Source organism: Vulpes lagopus, chromosome 7 (assembly GCF_018345385.1).
Source record: "Vulpes lagopus strain Blue_001 chromosome 7, ASM1834538v1, whole genome shotgun sequence".
In the NCBI taxonomy this organism is placed as follows: Eukaryota; Metazoa; Chordata; class Mammalia; order Carnivora; family Canidae; genus Vulpes; species Vulpes lagopus.
In genome coordinates this window covers 58,040,812-58,059,821 of record NC_054830.1, presented here as the reverse complement: position 1 = coordinate 58,059,821, position 19,010 = coordinate 58,040,812, and the positions used below count along the sequence as shown (strand labels likewise).

The 19,010-nt window shown below is 45.4% G+C and overlaps 1 protein-coding gene across 5 annotated transcripts in view; it reads right to left on the bottom strand.

Annotated features, from left to right (window-relative positions):
* The window catches only part of SLC41A3 (solute carrier family 41 member 3), a 94,542-nt gene that overhangs the window by 41,061 nt on the left and 34,471 nt on the right, over positions 1-19,010 (bottom strand). For 4 of the 5 annotated variants that reach the window (XM_041764149.1, XM_041764150.1, XM_041764152.1 and 1 more), the window contains one exon: positions 5,635-5,742. In XM_041764149.1, coding sequence (XP_041620083.1) covers positions 5,635-5,742 — 108 coding nt within the window. Of the gene's footprint in view, positions 1-5,634; positions 5,743-9,286; positions 9,497-19,010 lie in introns of those variants that run through there. The other variant, XM_041764154.1, reaches the window with a different exon arrangement.

Genomic DNA, 19,010 nt, shown 5'->3' with positions numbered 1-19,010 from the left:
TAATTTCCTGCAAACCCCCAGAAGCGGGGAGAGAGGCCTGGAACAGATCCTCCCTCATGGCCCTCAGAAGGAAGCAGCCCTGCCAACCCCTTGATCTGGACATGCAGCCCCTCATAACAGTGAGACAATCCACCTGTTTAAGCTAATGTTTGGGGTACTTTGTTTTCTAGGGCCACCATATTACATTGTTTCCAATTCAGTTAAGAAGAGGCCATCAGAAATATCAGTGAGAAAGACAGAATGTGAGAGACTCCTAACTCTGGGGAACGAACAAGGGGTAGTGGAAAGGGAGGTGGGTGGCGGGTTGGAGTGACTGAGTGACGGGCACTAAGGGGGGGCACTTGATGGGATGAGCACTGGGTGATATGCTCTATGTTGGCAAATTGAACTCCAATAAAAAAAATAATTAAAAAAAAGAAGAGGCCATCATCTTTCCTTTATGGGTTTTGTATTTGTTATGCTTCTTAAAAAACTATCACCAGATTCTAAAAATAATGGTGTATTTTTCTGGTATCATGCTTCACTTTAAATTATTCAATCCACTCAACATACATATTGATATATGACATAAGGAAAAGTTCTAAAGAATTAACCAATGATGCCGCTGCCCACCTCCCCTTCCACTACCCATTGTTCGTTTCCCAGAGTTAAGAGTTGTGACTGGATGATGGGCATTGAGGGGGGGCATTTGACGAGATGAGCACTGGGTGTCATACTGTATGTTGGCAAATCGAAATCCAATAAAATTTAAAAAAAGAATTAACCAATGATCTTGGCACCATTTAATAATAATTTATCCTTTTTGGGGGTATCTGGGTAGCTTGGGAGGTTTAGTGACCAATGCTTCGTTTTGACTCAGATCATGACCTCAGGGTCCTGGGATCAAGCCCTGCTCAGGCACTGTACTCAGTGGGATTCTGTTTGAGTATTCTCTCTCTCCCTCTTCCTCTCCACCTTCCCTCACTCACACTCTGTCTCTAAAATAATCTTTAAAAAGTCATCATTTTTCACCGGTTTAAAATGTCAGTGTTCCATTGATCATATTTGTATGCATTAGAGTTTATTTCTGGATGTTCTGTTGTTGTGTATCAGTATCAACTGACACTGATTTCAAAATAGTTTAATTACTATAGCATTATACTACATTTTAAAATGCGGAAATCATGTGTGGAACCAGAAAAGACCCCGAATAGCCAGGGAAATTTTAAAGAAGAAAACCATAGCTGGGGGCATCACAATGCCAGATTTCAGGTTGTACTACAAAGCTGTGGTCATCAAGACAGTGTGGTACTGGCACAAAAACAGACACATAGATCAGTGCAACAGAATAGAGAATTCAGAAGTGGACCCTGAACTTTATGGTCAACTGATATTCGATAAAGGAGGAAAGACTGGGATCCCTGGGTGGCGCAGCGGTTTGGCGCCTGCCTTTGGCCCAGGGCGTGATCCTGGAGACCCGGGATCGAATCCCACGTCGGGCTCCCGGTGCATGGAGCCTGCTTCTCCCTCTGCCTATGTCTCTGCCTCTCTCTCTCTCTCTCTCTCTCTGTATGACTATCATAAATAAATAATAAAATTTAAAAAAAAAAAAAAAGGAGGAAAGACTATCCACTGGAAGAAAGACAGTCTCTTCAATAGATGGTGCTGGGAAAATTGGACATCCACATGCAGAAGAATGAACTAGACCACTCTCTTGCACCATACACAAAGATAAACTCAAAATGGATGAAAGATCTTAATGTGAGACAAAATTCCATCCAAATCCTAGAGGACAACACAGGCAACACCCTTTTTGAACTCGGCCACAGTAACTTCTTGCAAGATTCATCCACAAAGGCAAAGAAACAAAAGCAAAAATGAACTATTGGGACTTCATCAAGATAAGAAGCTTTTGCACAGCAAAGGATACAGTCAACAAAACTAAAAGACAACCTACAGAATGGGAGAAGATATTTGCAAATGACGTATCAGATAAAGGGCTAGTTTCCAAGATCTATAAAGAACTTCTTAAATTCAAAGAAACAAACAATCCAATCATGAAATGGGCAAAAGACATGAAGAGAAATTTCACAGAGGAAGACATGGACATGGCCAACACGCACATGAGAAAATGCTCTGCATCACTTGCCATCAGGGAAATACAAATCCAAACCACAATGAGATACCACCTCACGCCAGTGAGAATGGGGAAAATTAACAAGGCAGGAAACCACAAATGTTGGAGAGGATGTGGAGAAAGGGGAGCCCTCCTGCACTGTTGGTGGGAATGTGAACTGGTGCAGCCCCTCTGGAAAACTGTGTGGAGGTTCCTCAAAGAGTTAAAAATAGACCTGCCCTACGACCCAGCAATTGCACTGTTGGGGATTTACCCCAAAGATACAGATGCAATGAAACTCCAGGACACCTTTATAGCAGCAATGTCCACAATAGCCAAACTGTGGAAGGGGCCTTGGTGTCCATGGAAAGATGAATGCATAAGGAAGATGTGGTTTATGTATACAATGGAATATTCCTCAGCCATTAGAAATGACAAATACCCACCATTTGCTTCAACGTGGATAGAACTGGAGGGTATTATGCTGAGTGAAATAAGTCAATCGGAGAAGGACAAACATTATATGGTCTCATTCATTTGTGGAATATAAAAAATAGTGAAAGGGAATATAAGGGAAGGGAGAAGAAATGTGTGGGAAATATCAGAAAGGGAGACAGAACATAAAGACTCCTAACTCTGGGAAACAAACTAGGGGTGGTGGAAGAGTAGGAGGGCGGGGGGGGGGTGGTGGTGAATGGGTGACGGGCACTGAGGGGGGCACTTGACGGGATGAGCACTGGGTGTTACTCTGTATGTTGGCAAATTGAACACCAATAAAAAATAAATTTATTATTTAAAAAAAAAAGGAAAAAGGGGGAAAGGAGAAAAAATGAGTGAGAAATATCAGAAAGGGAAACAGAATATGAAAGACTCCTAACTCTGGAACCTAGGGGTAGTGGAAAGGGAGGTGGACCGGGGGTGGGGGTGACTGGGTGATGGGCACTGAGGTGGGCACTTGGCGGGATGAGCACTGGGTGTTATTCTATATGTTGGCAAATCGAACACCAATAAAAAATAAATTTATTTTTAAAAATTGGAAAAAATAAAACTAAATAAATGCGGAAATCAGTATTCTTTCTCTTTTCCTTTTAATATTTCCTTGGCTATTCTCACTCACATATGTATCCAGATCATCTTTAAAATAATATTGTCAATTTTAAAATACTATTGTTCTCCTAATTCCCTCTGGCATACTTATAGCAACAGCACTAATTTTATAAACTAAAACAAGGAAAATTGGTAACTTTACAGCATTGACTTTTCCCATTCAGGAACTTGATCTCTCTCTCTCTCCAAATTTATATTTCCCTTGTAAAGTATTGCTGTTTTATTTGTATAAGTCCTGAACATTTCTGAGGCTTCAGTCTGAAGATATTTTAAAATTAGTTAATGGCTGGAAAGATACCTCTTTTCTAACTGTATTTTATAAATGATTATTTCTAGTGTATACAGGAATACACAGATACACATTTATGTATGTCGATACATATATTTTTAAAATTTCATTCAGATATTTTGAAACCAGATCACTTTATGGAGCTTGTTAGTTTAATAGTTTTCTAGTTGATTTGCTTAGATTTTTCCAACGTGGCAAAATCTATAGAAAATAATGAGTTTTTTCCTCCTTCTCAATATTCAAGGCTCTTACTTCTTTATTTATTACATTACCTAAAACATCCAGAACAACATAGGTTCTGGAACAATAAAACAACGTAAATAAAACAAAGTAAATATAAAACAATATAAAAAATTCTGGTACTTCAAGTTGCTCTAAGAATATTTTTTTAAAATCATGAATGCTCATTGAAATCAAAACTTATCTAAGGAGACTGGAGCTGGATCACAGTTGCCAGGACAGAATGGCAGGAGAGGCTGGACAGAGTATGTCAAGAGACCTCTCCTGAGGAGAAGGAAATGTTCTAGATCTCGACTGGGGTGGTACTTACACAGGGACACAGATCTGTCAAAAGCCAATGACCTGTACACTTAATATTTGTGAGTTTCTATTTTATTAATTTATACCTAATACAGAAAATTAAACAAAAATAAAGAATGGGTGTGGAGTACCTTCAAAGGTTCTACTGCAATGATAATGGTATTCTCCTTGGACAGACGCCTGTAATGAATTATACTACCAGTTGTCTTTGCCCTCCCCGTTTGATGTATTTTAAACAAATTACAACTAAGATTTGATCATCGTAGAGAATGTTTAACATGTAGGGAAGCATCATGAAATAAAAATGTTATACTTTAACTGAAGAGATGGCAATCAACACTTCTTCCCTCTCAAACACTTACCAACGTAATCATACATGTGTGTGTCTGCATCATGTTATCTGCTGCTTAAAACATTTCAATGTCCTATGAGGCTAGAAATGATCCAGCCCTACGCATTAATTCCCTATTACTATTGTAACAAATTATCACAAATTTCATGGTTTGAAACAACAAATGCATTCTCCTATAGTTCTGGAGGCCCAGAGTCTGAAATGAGCCTTCTGGGGCAAACATCAAGGTGTCAACAGGGCCTCACTCCCCTGGAAGCTCTAGGGAGGAATCTGTTTCTTTCCCTCCCTAGCAGGTAGCACTACATTTCCTGGCTCTTCCTCTGTCTTCAAATCCAGTGGCCTAGCATATACTCTGACTTGGCATCCCTCACATGACTTTTTCTTCTGAAACTCCCCTGTCTTCCTCTCCCTTGTGATGACACTGGAGCCCACCTGGATAATCCAGGGTCATCTCCCAGGCCAAGGTCCTTCACTTAACCACACCTGCAAAGACCCTGTCCACATGAGAATGGACACATGGCACAGGCCCCATGGATGAGGGTGTGGTTCCTCAGGGGCCACTGTCCAGCTGACTGTCCCTCACCCACTTCTCAGGCAGCCTCTGCCCCTTGCCTGCACTATTCCAGCTCTATCACTCATCTTTCCTTCTCTTGTGTATACTACACCTCCTCTTGCCACAGGTACCATGCACATACTGGATGTGAGATGGGCTTCATAGAAGGGGAGAGACCATTCTACATAATGGAAGAAGACTTTCAGTTCCCAGGGTAGCCACAAGAGGTGAAGGAGTGACCACGAGAGGAAGAGTGTGAACCACAGACCCCTCTGCTGATGGAACATTCAAGAAGCCATTCTAGAGAATAAAATCCTCTAACCGAGGTGGGCAGTATGGTGATCCAAATCCTCCATCTCCTCTCCCAAACCCTCCAGTAAGCCTGTGCTGCTCATTACAGCTTGTATGTGTGTGTGGAGCTGGGCTCAGGGACACAGAGCAGCCCCGGCACTGGGTTAAATCAGTGGCACACAGGGCTGGGTCCAGCCCTTGTCAGCAGTTTAGCTGGGCCATGGAAAAACAGGATGGCAGGCCAGGAGGAGTGACCAGATGGAGCATCGTGATAGAACAAACCTTCATGATACTGGTGTTTCCAGAAAGTACAACCCACCCACTAATGAGCTACAAGGCGAGACTGGCAGGTGCTCAGTGGCCAACCCCAGGAGACAGGTGGCCTAGACGCTCAGGTGTCTACTTACAGCTGTGGAGAGTCGTGATGCCAGTGTCATTTCCAGGTTCCCCTTCAGGCCCACCAGGGGTGGCACCAATGTCAACAGGTCTTTAACCTCCACAAACACGGGCCAGTGCTGGTGAGGAAAGAAATAAGATCAATCCGAATACACATGTTGGCACATCTTCCAAATTTCTTCAAAGAAGTTGTGGCAAGTTCCTTTGCATTTGTCAGACCAAGTAGTTTCTTAAATGGGTTTAAATTAAACACAGAATTAAAAAGCCATGGAATTTTCTTAATACTATTCAGTGAAGAGCACCAGTGGGCCTCAGGAGAGCCCCATTCTTTCTCTGGCCTTCAGCAGCTGGGAAAACCGGAGGCCAAGCTGGGTCCAAGGCTGCCTTGCAAACACGTGTGTCTGGGGTGGCCCATGTGTTTGCAGCAACAGAAACGAGTCATAGGCAAGGAGGTGCTCCTACTGTCTGTTGGCAGCCTCCCGGTCTCCCAGAAGTATCCGGCCCCAGTGCCCTGTGCAACTGTCCTATCAATGCACCATATCCTGTCCAGACAGGTCAGTTTGCCATCCAGTTCCTGGTGCAGGCCTCCCTGCCTGGGCTCTGGCCTCCCCTGAGGCTGGCATCCTCTACCCCAAGCCTCCTCCCACCTCTAGCAAGCTGGCCTGCTCTGAAACACTCTCTGTTGGGCCAACACACAAGACCAACTCAGAAGTAAAAATAACCCCCCTCTCTCAGCATCCCCTGCCACAGAAGCCTCACCAATAACCAAAAGACTGTCTGTACTACGCGTACAGCCTGAGCAGAGCAGATAGGTCCCCTCCCCACCTGTCCAGAGCACCCATGACCATGGCCACTTGATCTTCCTCACTCCTTGCAAATGCCCCCTCATTCATCTGTATCTCTGCACACAGAGTTCCCTTTGCTTGGAACGTTTGCTACCTCTCACATCATCCTAGAAACTGTTATATTGTCCTTTAAGGTCCAACTCCCTTGTCTTGTTGATCACAGATTCTCTGACCCCTCTGGGAACCTCTGGGACCCCACCCATGACCATGGCCACTTGATCTTCCTCACTCCTTGCAAATGCCCCCTCATTCATCTGTATCTCTGCACACAGAGTTCCCTTTGCTTGGAACGTTTGCTACCTCTCACATCATCCTAGAAACTGTTATATTGTCCTTTAAGGTCCAACTCCCTTGTCTTGTTGATCACAGATTCTCTGACCCCTCTGGGAAGAATGAATTGTTTCCTCTTTCTTGGCTCACTGCCTCTGCTCCCTTATACTCCTTTGTGGGATGATCCAATGAGCACCTGCCTCACCCGCGAGGCTACAAATGCCAGGAAGGCAGGGACAGGTCTGTTTCTGCTCACTGCGACACCCCCAAGGCCCAAGAGCAGCTGGCACAGAATTCAACACAATATGCTGAGTGAGTAAATGAGGAACCAGATGAATGAATGAATTCACCTAACATACTCTGTGCTACAAAGCAGGCATCCTGTCTGAATCCTCTCTGACTCTAACAGTTAAAACCACAGTCACTGCCTCTGGGTGCATGCTCACTCACATAACCCTGATAAAGTCTGAAGGACACACATGACCTGATAACAGAGGCTTCCTCCAGGAAAAAATGGAGACTGAGGGCTTAACTTCAACTGCAATATTTATTTTATAAAAAAGAGAAACATTTGTACTTTCCTTGTGTAACAGAAAAATAATTTTTTGAAAAATAAAAATGAACTGCTACTCTGGCCACTTACTGGGTCTCAATCCCTGGGCCCCACTAGAGACTGAACCCAGACCCTATAAACAGAGACCCCTGGCCCCAAGTCTAGAGGTCAAGCCAGCACCTGCACCGTGGCCTTGGGGCCAGCCCACTGTGCCAGGGGCGGCCATACGGCGCACTTGCCAGGCGGTCGTGCTTGATGCAGACTCACACACCCCAAGGCCCCAGCATGCAGAGCCTGGGTGCAGCTGGGGCAGGTCACCCTCCTGTGCTGTGGCCTCCCTTGGGGAGCGGCACTGGCAAGGCTGCTTCCTGCACCACTGAGCGGCTGTGAGCAGGGTGGTTGTGGTGCACAGGCAGGAGCCACACAAACTTGAGTGCCCTTGAATTTCACTGCCCGGAAGTCACTGCACGTTTGCAAAGTGGGGAGAAGGAATGAGCAGTGTCTTCCGGGGCTGTTTTCTGTTTCTCTCAGCTGCTGGGCCTCCTGATGCTGGATGGCTCAAGAACTGAAATTGCAATCTTCCCCCAGTCTGCTCTGGGCCTGAGCCCAAGACACCCCTTCTTGTGCACGCTAGACACACAGGCCCAGAGAGGCGTTCCGCCCTCCAGCTGGACTTCTTCCTAGACTGGCCTTCTGTGCCACCTCTACTGTTGGCCACGTATCATCCCAAGCCCATCTTCCCCTCACATGCCACCACATCTTCTAGGCTCTACCAAGATCCTTCAACTGATTGATCAATAGTTTCCCAGCCGTAGCAAGTAAGGGAAATGCAAGGTGGTTGGAGGGGCTTGAACCCATGCTCCACAAGGAGGTCATGGAAGGTCAAAAAAGGAGAGACCCAGAGCAGAGCCTTTCTCCCCAGGATCCACAGAAGGGTCTTAGGGAAGGGGTGAGACTACTGGAGCAGCTCAAGGGATGAAGCTCTGAGGTGGGAGAGATGAGTATCTAGGCTGCAAGCCCAAATGAATGCTGACAGCAAGCTGCCCCAGCCCCAGGACGGAGGAGCACCATCTGCTGAGCTGTGCAAGCAGAGGTCACCCAGGAGGTATCATGAGCCTCATCCAGAGGCCAGGGGACAGGTGGGTGCTGAGTATCCCTTTCCACCTCAGAGACAGGTGCACAGGGAATGCTGAGTGGTCATCGGGAAGGAGATATGGGTTTAACTGAGGAAGGCACACACTAGCTGAGATGTCCCCAGGGCCTCCAAAATGAAATTTAAATTTAATTTCACTGACTAAAAAGCATATCATATAGTATGATGCCATACTTTCTTGACAGATACACACCACAATGTTGATAGAGATCATGGGCACCCTCACTTCTTCACTTACATTTATTGTCTAGTTTTTCTGGAATCACAAACTAATTCTATAAAGATGTTTAGGCAAACAGAGCCAACCCTCGATGATTCAGACAGCATCACCTGAGCCAACCCCAGGGCATAAGCAGACCAGGAGAAGTGAAGTGTATGCTCACTTGGAGGCCTCCCCACAAATGCCTCCACCCAACAGAGATCACCACATCCCCAGGCTTGCCTGGACCCCAGCCCAGGCTCCAGACCTTGTCCCCCTCCCATGAAGAGCCCCATAGAGATGGGGGTAGCTGGAGGGAACAGTGCCCACCCTCACAACCCTATGATGCAGGTGCATTCGTTAACCCCATCTATAGCTGGGGAAGCTGATGAGGGGGAGGCTAACGAATTTTCTCAGGGAGTGAGCAAATGGCATCTGAACCTCCCCAAGGCTACTGGAGGCTACTGAACCTGCGGCGGGCACCATTGCGGGACTCCTGGACATCAGGCCAGGCTCAGGGCTGCAGCCCCACTCAGAGCCTCTGCTGTCCACTGGCCAGTCCTATCTGTGATGCCCAGGGAGCCTGGTTCTCCTCACCCTCCACCCAGGGCCCTGAGCTGGCCCTCATATGCCCAGTACGCACTTGGATGGTGTTCATCACCAGGCCGGCTGTCAACATGCCCAAGCCGGAGAGTAGAATGGGCACCACAATCTGGCAAATGATAGTGAAGATGGTCTCAGGGAAGACTCCATGGGGGGAACGGGTGAGTTCACAGCTGAAGCCTCGCAGCTTCTGGCCCTGGAAGCGAAACTCCAGATTCAGCTGGGTGACCACCATGGTCAGGCTGCGACCACATCTGCAGGAGCAAGATGTCCAAGTCTATCCTCTGTCCTCCTTGCCCACACCAGGGTACGTTTCCTAAGAGGTCCACACAGGTAACATTGCCAGTGCTCTGAGCTGGCAGAAGGCTCCCCGACTGCCCCTCAGCCAAGGGCGAGAGCAAGCAAGGAACAAAGGCCAGTGTGACTCAGAGCTTCAGTCGGGGCCTTGGCGAGCTCCTGCTTTCTGTCCACTCCCTCAGATCAGGTTCTGCTCAGAGTGGTTGCCGTGTCAGCCGGGACCTCCCTCAGCTGGACTGTTGTGAGGAGGCTCAAAGTCTCTCCCAGTGACCTTGACAGCATCCAGCCATCCAGCCCACACTGACTTGGGCTGGACCCAGGGAGATAGAGCTGCAGGAGGCCTGGCCTTGGTGAGGGCCACAAAGAATCCTGCCCACCTCTGTACATGCAACCCAGGCTGCTTCTACGCTTGGCAGAGAAGGGCCTGGAGAAATCTCCATAAAGGACACACTCCTACCGTCCCCTGAGGAGTTTCATTCTTTAAGGTCCAGAGGGCTGGAGGCACCCAAGAAAGAAGCCATGTCCTGCAATCCCCATGACTTCAGAGTCCAAAGGCTCATGGCCATAGGAAGATACATTCACAGAGTAAATGCAGCCCTGTTCTTTCCCACCGGCCCAGAAGGCTTATAAACATGCTTCAAAAGGGACCCCACCATTCTCATCCACTACAAAGGTTAGACCAGCCCTAATTCTCCACTGGCTCCCCCAACCCAGAGAACTAGCTGGGATGTCACCTCTGCTGCCAGGGATTCTATCTACTGTTGAGTGTGCCCTGTGCATTCATTCCACAGGTACCAGGGACGAATTGTCAGGCCTGAGGGCTGGCTGGAACAAGGATCAAGGCCACAGCCAAACGAGGCCTGAGGTCAGAAGCACACTCACCTACTGACCCCATGGGACTTCACCTAGACCAGGCCCTGATCTAGGCCTCAACTTCTGCTCCTGTTCCTCTTGGGCAACTCAGGTGGCTACCCTCTGTTGAACAGTCTAACCCACACTCAGGTCCCATCCCCTTAGCCTGGAGTTCATGGTCTTCATCAATCTAGATCCTCCTGACTTCCCCAACCCTACCCACCTCCTCACAACTACAGCCAAACTTGTCCAACAATTATCTCCCTCAAATGCCAGATACTGCTCCTCTCTGCACCTATCCTTACACAATTCATCTACTCATTCATTCAACAGATACTTTTAAGCCCTTCCTTGGAGCCAGATAATGAGCTCTAACCATCTTGGACTTTCCTCCCATCAAGAGTTGGAGTTTCTCCAACTCCAGAAGAGTTGGAGCAGAAGAGACACCATGCCAAGACCGATTCTTGAGAAACTGAGTCTCTACTTCCCATTTCCTGAGATGCTCACGCTTGAAACCTAAACACCACGCTGTGAGGAACCCAAGTGGTCACACAGAGAGGCCACCTACAACTGAGATTCCAAGTGACAGCCAGCAGCAACTTTCATGTCCTGTGACTGAACTAGACTGCAATGTGCACAATGCGTAGCAAGTCAACCAAGCAGATTCTGTGACTGAGCAGACATCCATTCTCACAGAGCCCTATCCAAACTGTAGATTCATGATCCAACTGGCTTTTAAAAAGCCACTAAATTTGAGTGTGGATATACTGTGTAGCAATAGGTCACGGGGACATCTCGGGAGCCTCATCCCCACTCTTTACTTTTCTCATCTCAGATAAACTAACAACTTCCAAGCCTCCCCTGAACTTTCAAGCTCCATGTAACCCCCACGTAACTCGATCAATCTTCCATGATCATTCTTTCCAACCCCTCTCCCAAGCCTCCTGCCTCAATGAATCGTTCTGCCAGAAACCCAAACCCCACTCCGATCACACATCCCCCAACCATCTCAACCCCACATCTAATCTGCCTGTCCCCTTGTCTCTCCCATGTGTATCCCCTCCTCTCCAGCACATGAACACCACCTTCACCAGGGTCTTTACTACTTCCTAACCCATCTTCCACCAGAAGTAACACATGTTCTTCACATTAACATTTTATATTACATCTCCAAGTCACCTGCTTTCCCAAATATTCTTAAGAGCTGTCAATTCATTACCTGAGAAGTTGAGATTCTGTGGTCAGACATTTCAAGGTTCTTCACAATTGGGGAGGAGGGAAGCATCCATTTCAGCCCTCTCTTTCTAGAACATGGTCACAAACCACACTCCCTAGAAGGAACTTCCCGTGGACATTCACGTGGGCTGTGCCTATGTTCATACTGCTCCTTCTACAGGTTCCACACACTGCTCAGGCCAAACTCCCACCAAACCTTATGGCCAAGTGAGATGCCTTACCATATTTGAGGCCATCCCAGTTTCCTGGCCAGAGCCCAACATCTCCACCAGAATTTCCAAAGCTCTTTTTCTGAAGACCTCTGAGGACAAGTCTACATTTCCCGGATGCAGCATGAAATGCACACACATTGACTCTCCCTTCCTGGAGTGCGCTCCTCTTGCAAAAGAGTCTGGCTGACACACAGCCACAAACTTCAGAGCAAGCGAAGGTATTCATCATTAATTCCACAATGAGTACTGGGGGCCTTATGTTTGCCAGACTCTTGGTCTAAGTGTCATGGTACATCTGTTAGCTGAAAGACACATGCATAGAGCCTTTCAGTGTGGCAGCTAATCATAAAAATAAAAATGTAATTATGACCTGTGGTAAATGCTCTGAAGGAAACCCAAGGAATAGGAGCAGAGGTGAGGACCAGCCAACCAAACACGGCACCAAGATCTGCAAATGAATGAATGAACGAATGAAAGATTTTCATTCTCTTATATAGCCATCTGTGCTTCCCAATATCCATTCATGTTAAATCATTTCACGTTCAATCTATCACCAAAATTGCAAAATATCTCTAGGATGTTCACCAGGAAGAACAACCTTCTGTTTTTGCAAATGAGAAGTCAAAGGCTCTGAGAGGGTTTGCCCAAGATCACACTCCATCAGGATCAGAGGCAGGACTAAGCTCTGACATGGGGTGCAGACTGCTTCCACCTCTCCCTGCGGTTGGCTCCTTGCTCTTCTCTCATCTGCTGCTCCCCACCATCTGTGGTATGGGTCGATGTGTTCAAACAAGAGTCTGAACCAGTAGAAGGCAGAGAGAAATGGTATATTTCTTTTCTTTAAAATTTAGTTAATTAACATACACTATATTATTGGTTTCAAAGGTAGAAGTCAGTGATTCATCAGTCTCATACAACACCCAGTGCTCATTCCATCACATGCCCTCCTTAATGCCTATCACCTAGTTACCCCATCCTCCACATACCACCCCTCCAGCTACCCTCAGTTTGTTTCCTATGGTTAAGAGTCTCTTATGATTTGTCTCCTTCTCTGATTTTGTCTCATTTTATTTTTCCCTGACTTCCTCTATGTTCATCTGTTTTGTTTATTAAATTCTACATATGAAGGAGGGGCAAGATGGCGGAAGAGTAGGGTCCCCAAGTCACCTGTCCCCACCAAATTACCTAGATAACTTTCACATCATCCTGAAAACCTATGAATTCGGCCTGAGAATTAAAGAGAGAACAAAAACGCCACAGTGAGAAGAGTTCACTCTTTTATCAAGGTAGGAAGACGGGAGGGGTGGGGGATAAAGAAATAAAAAGCATCCAAGGGGGAGGGGCCCGTGAGGAGCCGGGCTAAGGCCTCCTGGCGACTGGTCACAGCACAGGAAAGCCCAGTCCCAGAGAAGCAGGACCTTCACCCATCTTCCCGGACCAAAAGGCACTCGCAGGGAGTTGGAGCAGGACCCCAGGAGGGGCGGGGATGCCCTCAGGCTCCCAGGGGCACTAAGAGAGGACCTGCCCCTGGGGGAGAGCATGCCACACCCCACAGCCGAGCTCCCTAAAGGGCTGCAGAAAGTGCCCAGCAGGGCGGGGAGCAGCTCAGGTGGCAGTTCCAGCAGCGGCTCAGCGCAGAGGGGGCTGCAGCCAAGAGCGCGATTCCAGCAGTGCAGGCCGTGGAGGCCAGGGCGCCGGGGGACACAGCCCAGGATCCAGTGCTCCCCCTGCGACGGGCAGAGGCCGGGAGGGCCCAGGACAGCCAGGACGCTCCTGCCCCAAGCTGACCAGATCAGCAGCCCCGCCCCGGAGCCTCCAGGTCCCTACAGACTGAGAGCTCTGGTAGTTACTGCAGGAGCTGACTCTAGGGCTGGAGAGCTGACTGCCACCACTGTTGTTCCTTCCGGGGCTTCACAGGATAAACAACCCCCACTGAGCCTCACAGTGGCCTCACAGGATAAACAGGATAAACAACTTTCACTGAGCCCTGCACCAGGAAGGGGGCTGAGCAGCTCCCCCAAGTGCTCACACCTGAGAATCAGCACAGCTGGCCCCTCCCCCGGAAGACCAGCTAGACGGACAGGGGAAAAGCAAGTTATTGACCAAGCAGAACTGGAAAGTCCCAGGGGACGTCGAGAGATTTACAGTATAGAGAATCAGAGGATACTCCACGTTGTTTTTTGTTTTCTGTTTGCTTCCCTCCCATTTTTTCTTTTTCTTATCTTCTTCTTCTATTTTTTTTTTTCTTTTTCTTTCTTTTTTCTCTTCTTTTTCTCCTTTTCCCAGTACAATTTATTTTGGCCACTCTGCACTGGGCAAAATGCCTAGAAGGAAAAACTCACCTCAAAGGAAAGAATCAGAAACAGTCCTCTCTCCCAGAGAGTTACAAAATTTGGATTACAATTCAATGTCAGAAAGCCAATTCAGAAGCAAAAGTATAAAGCTACTGGTGTCTCTAGAAAAAAAGCATAAAGGACTCAAGAGACTTCATGACTGAAGAATTTAGATATAATGAGGCAGAAATTAAAAATCAATTAAATGAGATCCAATCCAAACTCGAGGTCCTAACAATGAGGGTTAACGAGGTAGAACAAGTGAGTGACCTAGAAGACAAGTTGATGGCAAAAGGGAAACTAAAGAAAAAAAGAAAAAACAATTAAAAGATCATGAGGATAAGTTAAGGGAAATAAGTGACAGCCTCAAAAGGAAAAATCTATGTTTAATTGGGATTCCCGAGGGCGCCAAAAGAGACAGAGGTCCAGAATATGTATTTGTACGTATTTCATAGCTGAAAACTTTCCTAATCTGGGAAGGGAAACAGGCATTCAGATCCAGGAAATAGAGATTCCCCACCCCAAAATCAATAAAAACTGCTCAACACCTCAAAATTTAATAGTGAAGCTTACAAATCCAAAGACAAAGAGAAGGTCCCTAAAGTACCTGGAGACAAGAAATCTCTAAATTTATGGGGAGAAATATTAGATTAACAGCAAACCTCTCCACAGAGACCTGGCAGGCCAGAAAGGGCTGGCAAGATATGTTCAGGGTCCTACATGAGAAGAACCTGCAGCCAAGAATACTTTATCCAGCAAGGCTCTCATTCAGAAGAGAAGGAGAGATAAAAAGCTTCCAAGATAGGCAGAAACTGAAAGAATATGTGACCACCAAACCAGTTCTCCAAGAAATACTAAGGGAGATTCTGTAATAGAGGAAGTCCAAGGGAAAAATCCACAAAAACAGGGACTGAAAAGGTATCATGATGACACTAAATTCATATCTTTCAATAGTAACTCTGAACGTGAATGGGCTTAATGGCCCCATCAAAAGGCGCAGGGTGTCAGACTGGATAAAAAAGCAGGACCCATCTATTTGCTGTCTACAAGAGACTCATTTTAGATAGAAGGACACCTACACCCTGAAAATAAAATATTGGAGAAACATATACCATTCAAATAGCCCTCAAAAGAAACGAGGGGCAGCCATCCTTATGTTAGATAAACTAAACTTTATCCTGAAGATGGTAGTAAGAGATGAAGAGGGGCACTATATCATAATTCAAGAATCTATCCAACAAGAGGACTTAACAATCCTGAATATTTATGCCCCAAATAAGGGAGCTGCCAAGTATATCAATCAATTAATAACCAAAGTTAAGACATACTTAAGATAATAAGACATTTATACTTGGTGACTTCAATGGAGCGCTTTGTACAATCGACATATATTCTAAGCACAAACTCTCCAAAGAACAAGAGTTTTTCTTTTTAAATTTTTTTATTTATGATAGTCACACACACACAGAGAGAGAGAGAGAGAGGCAGAGAAATAGGCAGAGGGAGAAGCAGGCTCCATGCACCGGGAGCCCGATGTGAGATTCGATCCCGGGTCTCAAGGATCGTGCCCTGGGCCAAAGGCAGGCGCTAAACTGCAGCGCCACCCAGGGATCCCAGAACAAGAGTTTTAAATGATACACTGGACCAGATGGATTTCACAAATATCTACAGAATTTTAATCCAAACACAACTGAATACACATTCTTCTCAACTGCACATGGAACTTGCTCCATGATAGACCACATACTGGGTCACAAATGAGAGCTTAACTGATACAAAAAGATTGGGATCATCCACTGCATATTTTTAGACCATAATGCTTTGAAATTAGAACTAAATCACAAGAAGAAGTTTGGAAGGATTTCAAACATGTGGAGGTTAAGGACCATCCTGCTAAAAGATGAAAGGGTCAACCAGGAAATCAGGTAAAAATTAAAAAGAGTCATGGAAACTAAAGAGAATGAAGATACAGCCATTCAAAATTGTTGGGATACAGCAAAAGCAGTCCTGAGGGGGAAATACATCGCAATAAAAACATCCATCCAAAAACTGGAAAGAACTCAAATATAAAAGCTAACCTTACACCTAAAGGAGCTACAGAAAAAACAGCAAATAGATCCCACACCCAGCAGAAGAGAGTTCATAAAGATTTGAGCAGAACTCAATGAAATCGAGACCAAAAGAACTGAGGAACAGATCAACAAAACCAGGAGTTGGTTCTTTGAAAGAATTAATAAGAGAGATAAACCATTAGCCAGCCTTATTAAAAAGAAGAGAGAGAAGACTCAAATTAATAAAATCATGAATGAGAAAGGAGAGATCACCACCAATACCAAGGAAATACAAATGATCTTAAAAACTTATTATGAGCAGCTATGCACCAATAAATTAGGCAATCTAGAAGAAAAATGGATACATTTCTGGAAAACCACAAAATACGAAAACTGGAACAGGAAGAAATAGAAAACCTAAACAGGCCGATAACCAGGGAGGAGATTGAAGCAGTCATCAAAAACCTCCCAAGACACAAAAGTCCAGGGCCAGATGGCTTCCCTGGGGAATTCTATCAAATGTTTAAAGAAGAAACCATACCTATTCTACTAAAGCTGTTCAGAAAGATAGAAAGAGACAAAATACTTCCAAACTCGTTCTATGAGGCCAGCACCACCTTAATTCCAAAACCAGACAAAGACCCCACCAAAAAGGAGAATTCTAGACCAATATCCCTGATGAACATGGATGCAAAAATTCTCAACAAGATACTAGCCAATAGGATCCAACAACACATTAAGAAAATTATTCACCATGACCAAGTAGGATTTATTCCCGGGACACAAGGCTGGTTCAACACTCGTAAAACAATCAATGTGATTCATCATATCAGCAAGAGAAAAACCAAGAACCATCTGATCCTCTCATTAGATGCAGAGAAAGCATTTGACAAAATACAGCATCCATTCCTGATCAAAACTCTTCAGAGTGTAGGGATAGAGGGAACTTTCCTCAGCATCTTAAAAGCCATCTACGAAAAGCCCACAGCAAATATCATTCTCAAAGGGGAAGCACTGGGAGCCTTTCCCCTAAGATCAGGAATAAGACAGGGATGTCCACTCTCACCACTGCTATTCAACATAGTACTGGAAGTCCTAGCCTCAGCAATCAGACAACAAAAAGATATTAAAGGCATTCAAATTGGCAAAAAAGAAGTCAAACTGTCCCTCTTCGTCGATGACTTGATACTCTACATAGAAAACACAAAAGACTCCACCCCAAGATTGCTAGAACTCATACAGCAATTTGGCAGTGTGGCAGGATACAAAATCAATGCCCAGAAGTCAGTGGCATTTCTATACACTAACAATGAGACTGAAGAAAGAGAAATTAAGGAGTCAATCCCATTTACAAAGCACCCAAATGATTAAGATACCTAGGAATAAACCTAACCAAAGAGGTAAAGGATCTATACCCTAAAAACTATAGAACACTTCTGAAAGAAATTGAGGAAGACACAAAGAGATGGAAAAATATTCCATGCTCATGGATTGGCAGAATTAATATTGTGAAAATGTCAATGTTACCCAGGACAATTTACACGTTTAATGCAATCCCTATCAAAATACCATGGACTTTCTTCAGAGAGTTAGAACAAATTATTTTAAGATTTGTGTGGAATCAGAAAAGACCCCGAATAGCCAGGGGAATTTTAAAAAAGAAAACCATAGCTGGGGGCATCACAATGCCAGATTTCAGGCTGTACTACAAAGCTGTGGTCATCAAGACAGTGTGGTACTGGCACAAAAACAGACACAGAGATCAATGGAACAGAATAGAGAACCCAGAAGTGGACCCTGAACTTTATGGTCAACTAATATTCAAAAAAGCAGGAAAGACTCTCCACTGGAAGAGAGACAGTCTCTTCAATAGATGGTGCTGGGAAAATTGGACATCCACATGCAGAAGAATGAAACTAGACCACTCCCTTGCACCATACACAAAGATAAACTCAAAATGGATGAAAGATCTTAATGTGAGACAAGATTCCATCAAAATCCTAGAGGAGAACACAAGCAACACCCTTTTTGAACTCAGCCACAGTAACTTCTTGCAAGATACATCCACAAAGGCAAAGAAACAAAAGCAAAAATGAACTATTGGGACTTCATCAAGATAAGAAGCTTTTGCACAGCAAAGGATACAGTCAGCAAAACTAAAGACAACCTACAGAATGGGAGAAGATATTTGCAAATGACGTATCAGATAAAAGGTTAGTTTCCAAGATCTATAAAGAGCTTATTAAACTCCACAGCAAAGAAACAAACAATCCCATCATGAAATGGGTAAAATACATGAAGAGAAATCTCACAGAGGAAGACACAGACATGGCCAACACGCACATGAGAAAATGCTCCGTATCACTTGCCATCAGGGAAATACAAATCCAAACCACAATGAGATACCAACTCACGCCAGTGAGAATGGGGAAAATTAACAAGGCAGGAAACCACAAATGTTGGAGAGGATGCGGAGAAACGGGAACCCTTTTGCACTGTTGGTGGGAATGTGAACTGGTGCAGCCACTCTGGAAAACTGTGTGGAGATTCGTCAAAGAGTTATAATTAGAGCTGCCCTACGACCCAGCAATTGCACTGTTGGGGATTTACCCCAAAGATACAGATGCAATGAAATGCCGGGACACCTGCACCCCAATGTTTCTAGCAGCAATGTCCACAATAGCCAAACTGCAGAAGGAGCCTCGGTGTCCATCGAAAGATGAATGCATAAGGAAGATGTGGTTTATGTATACAATGGAATATTATTCAGCCAGTAGAAATGA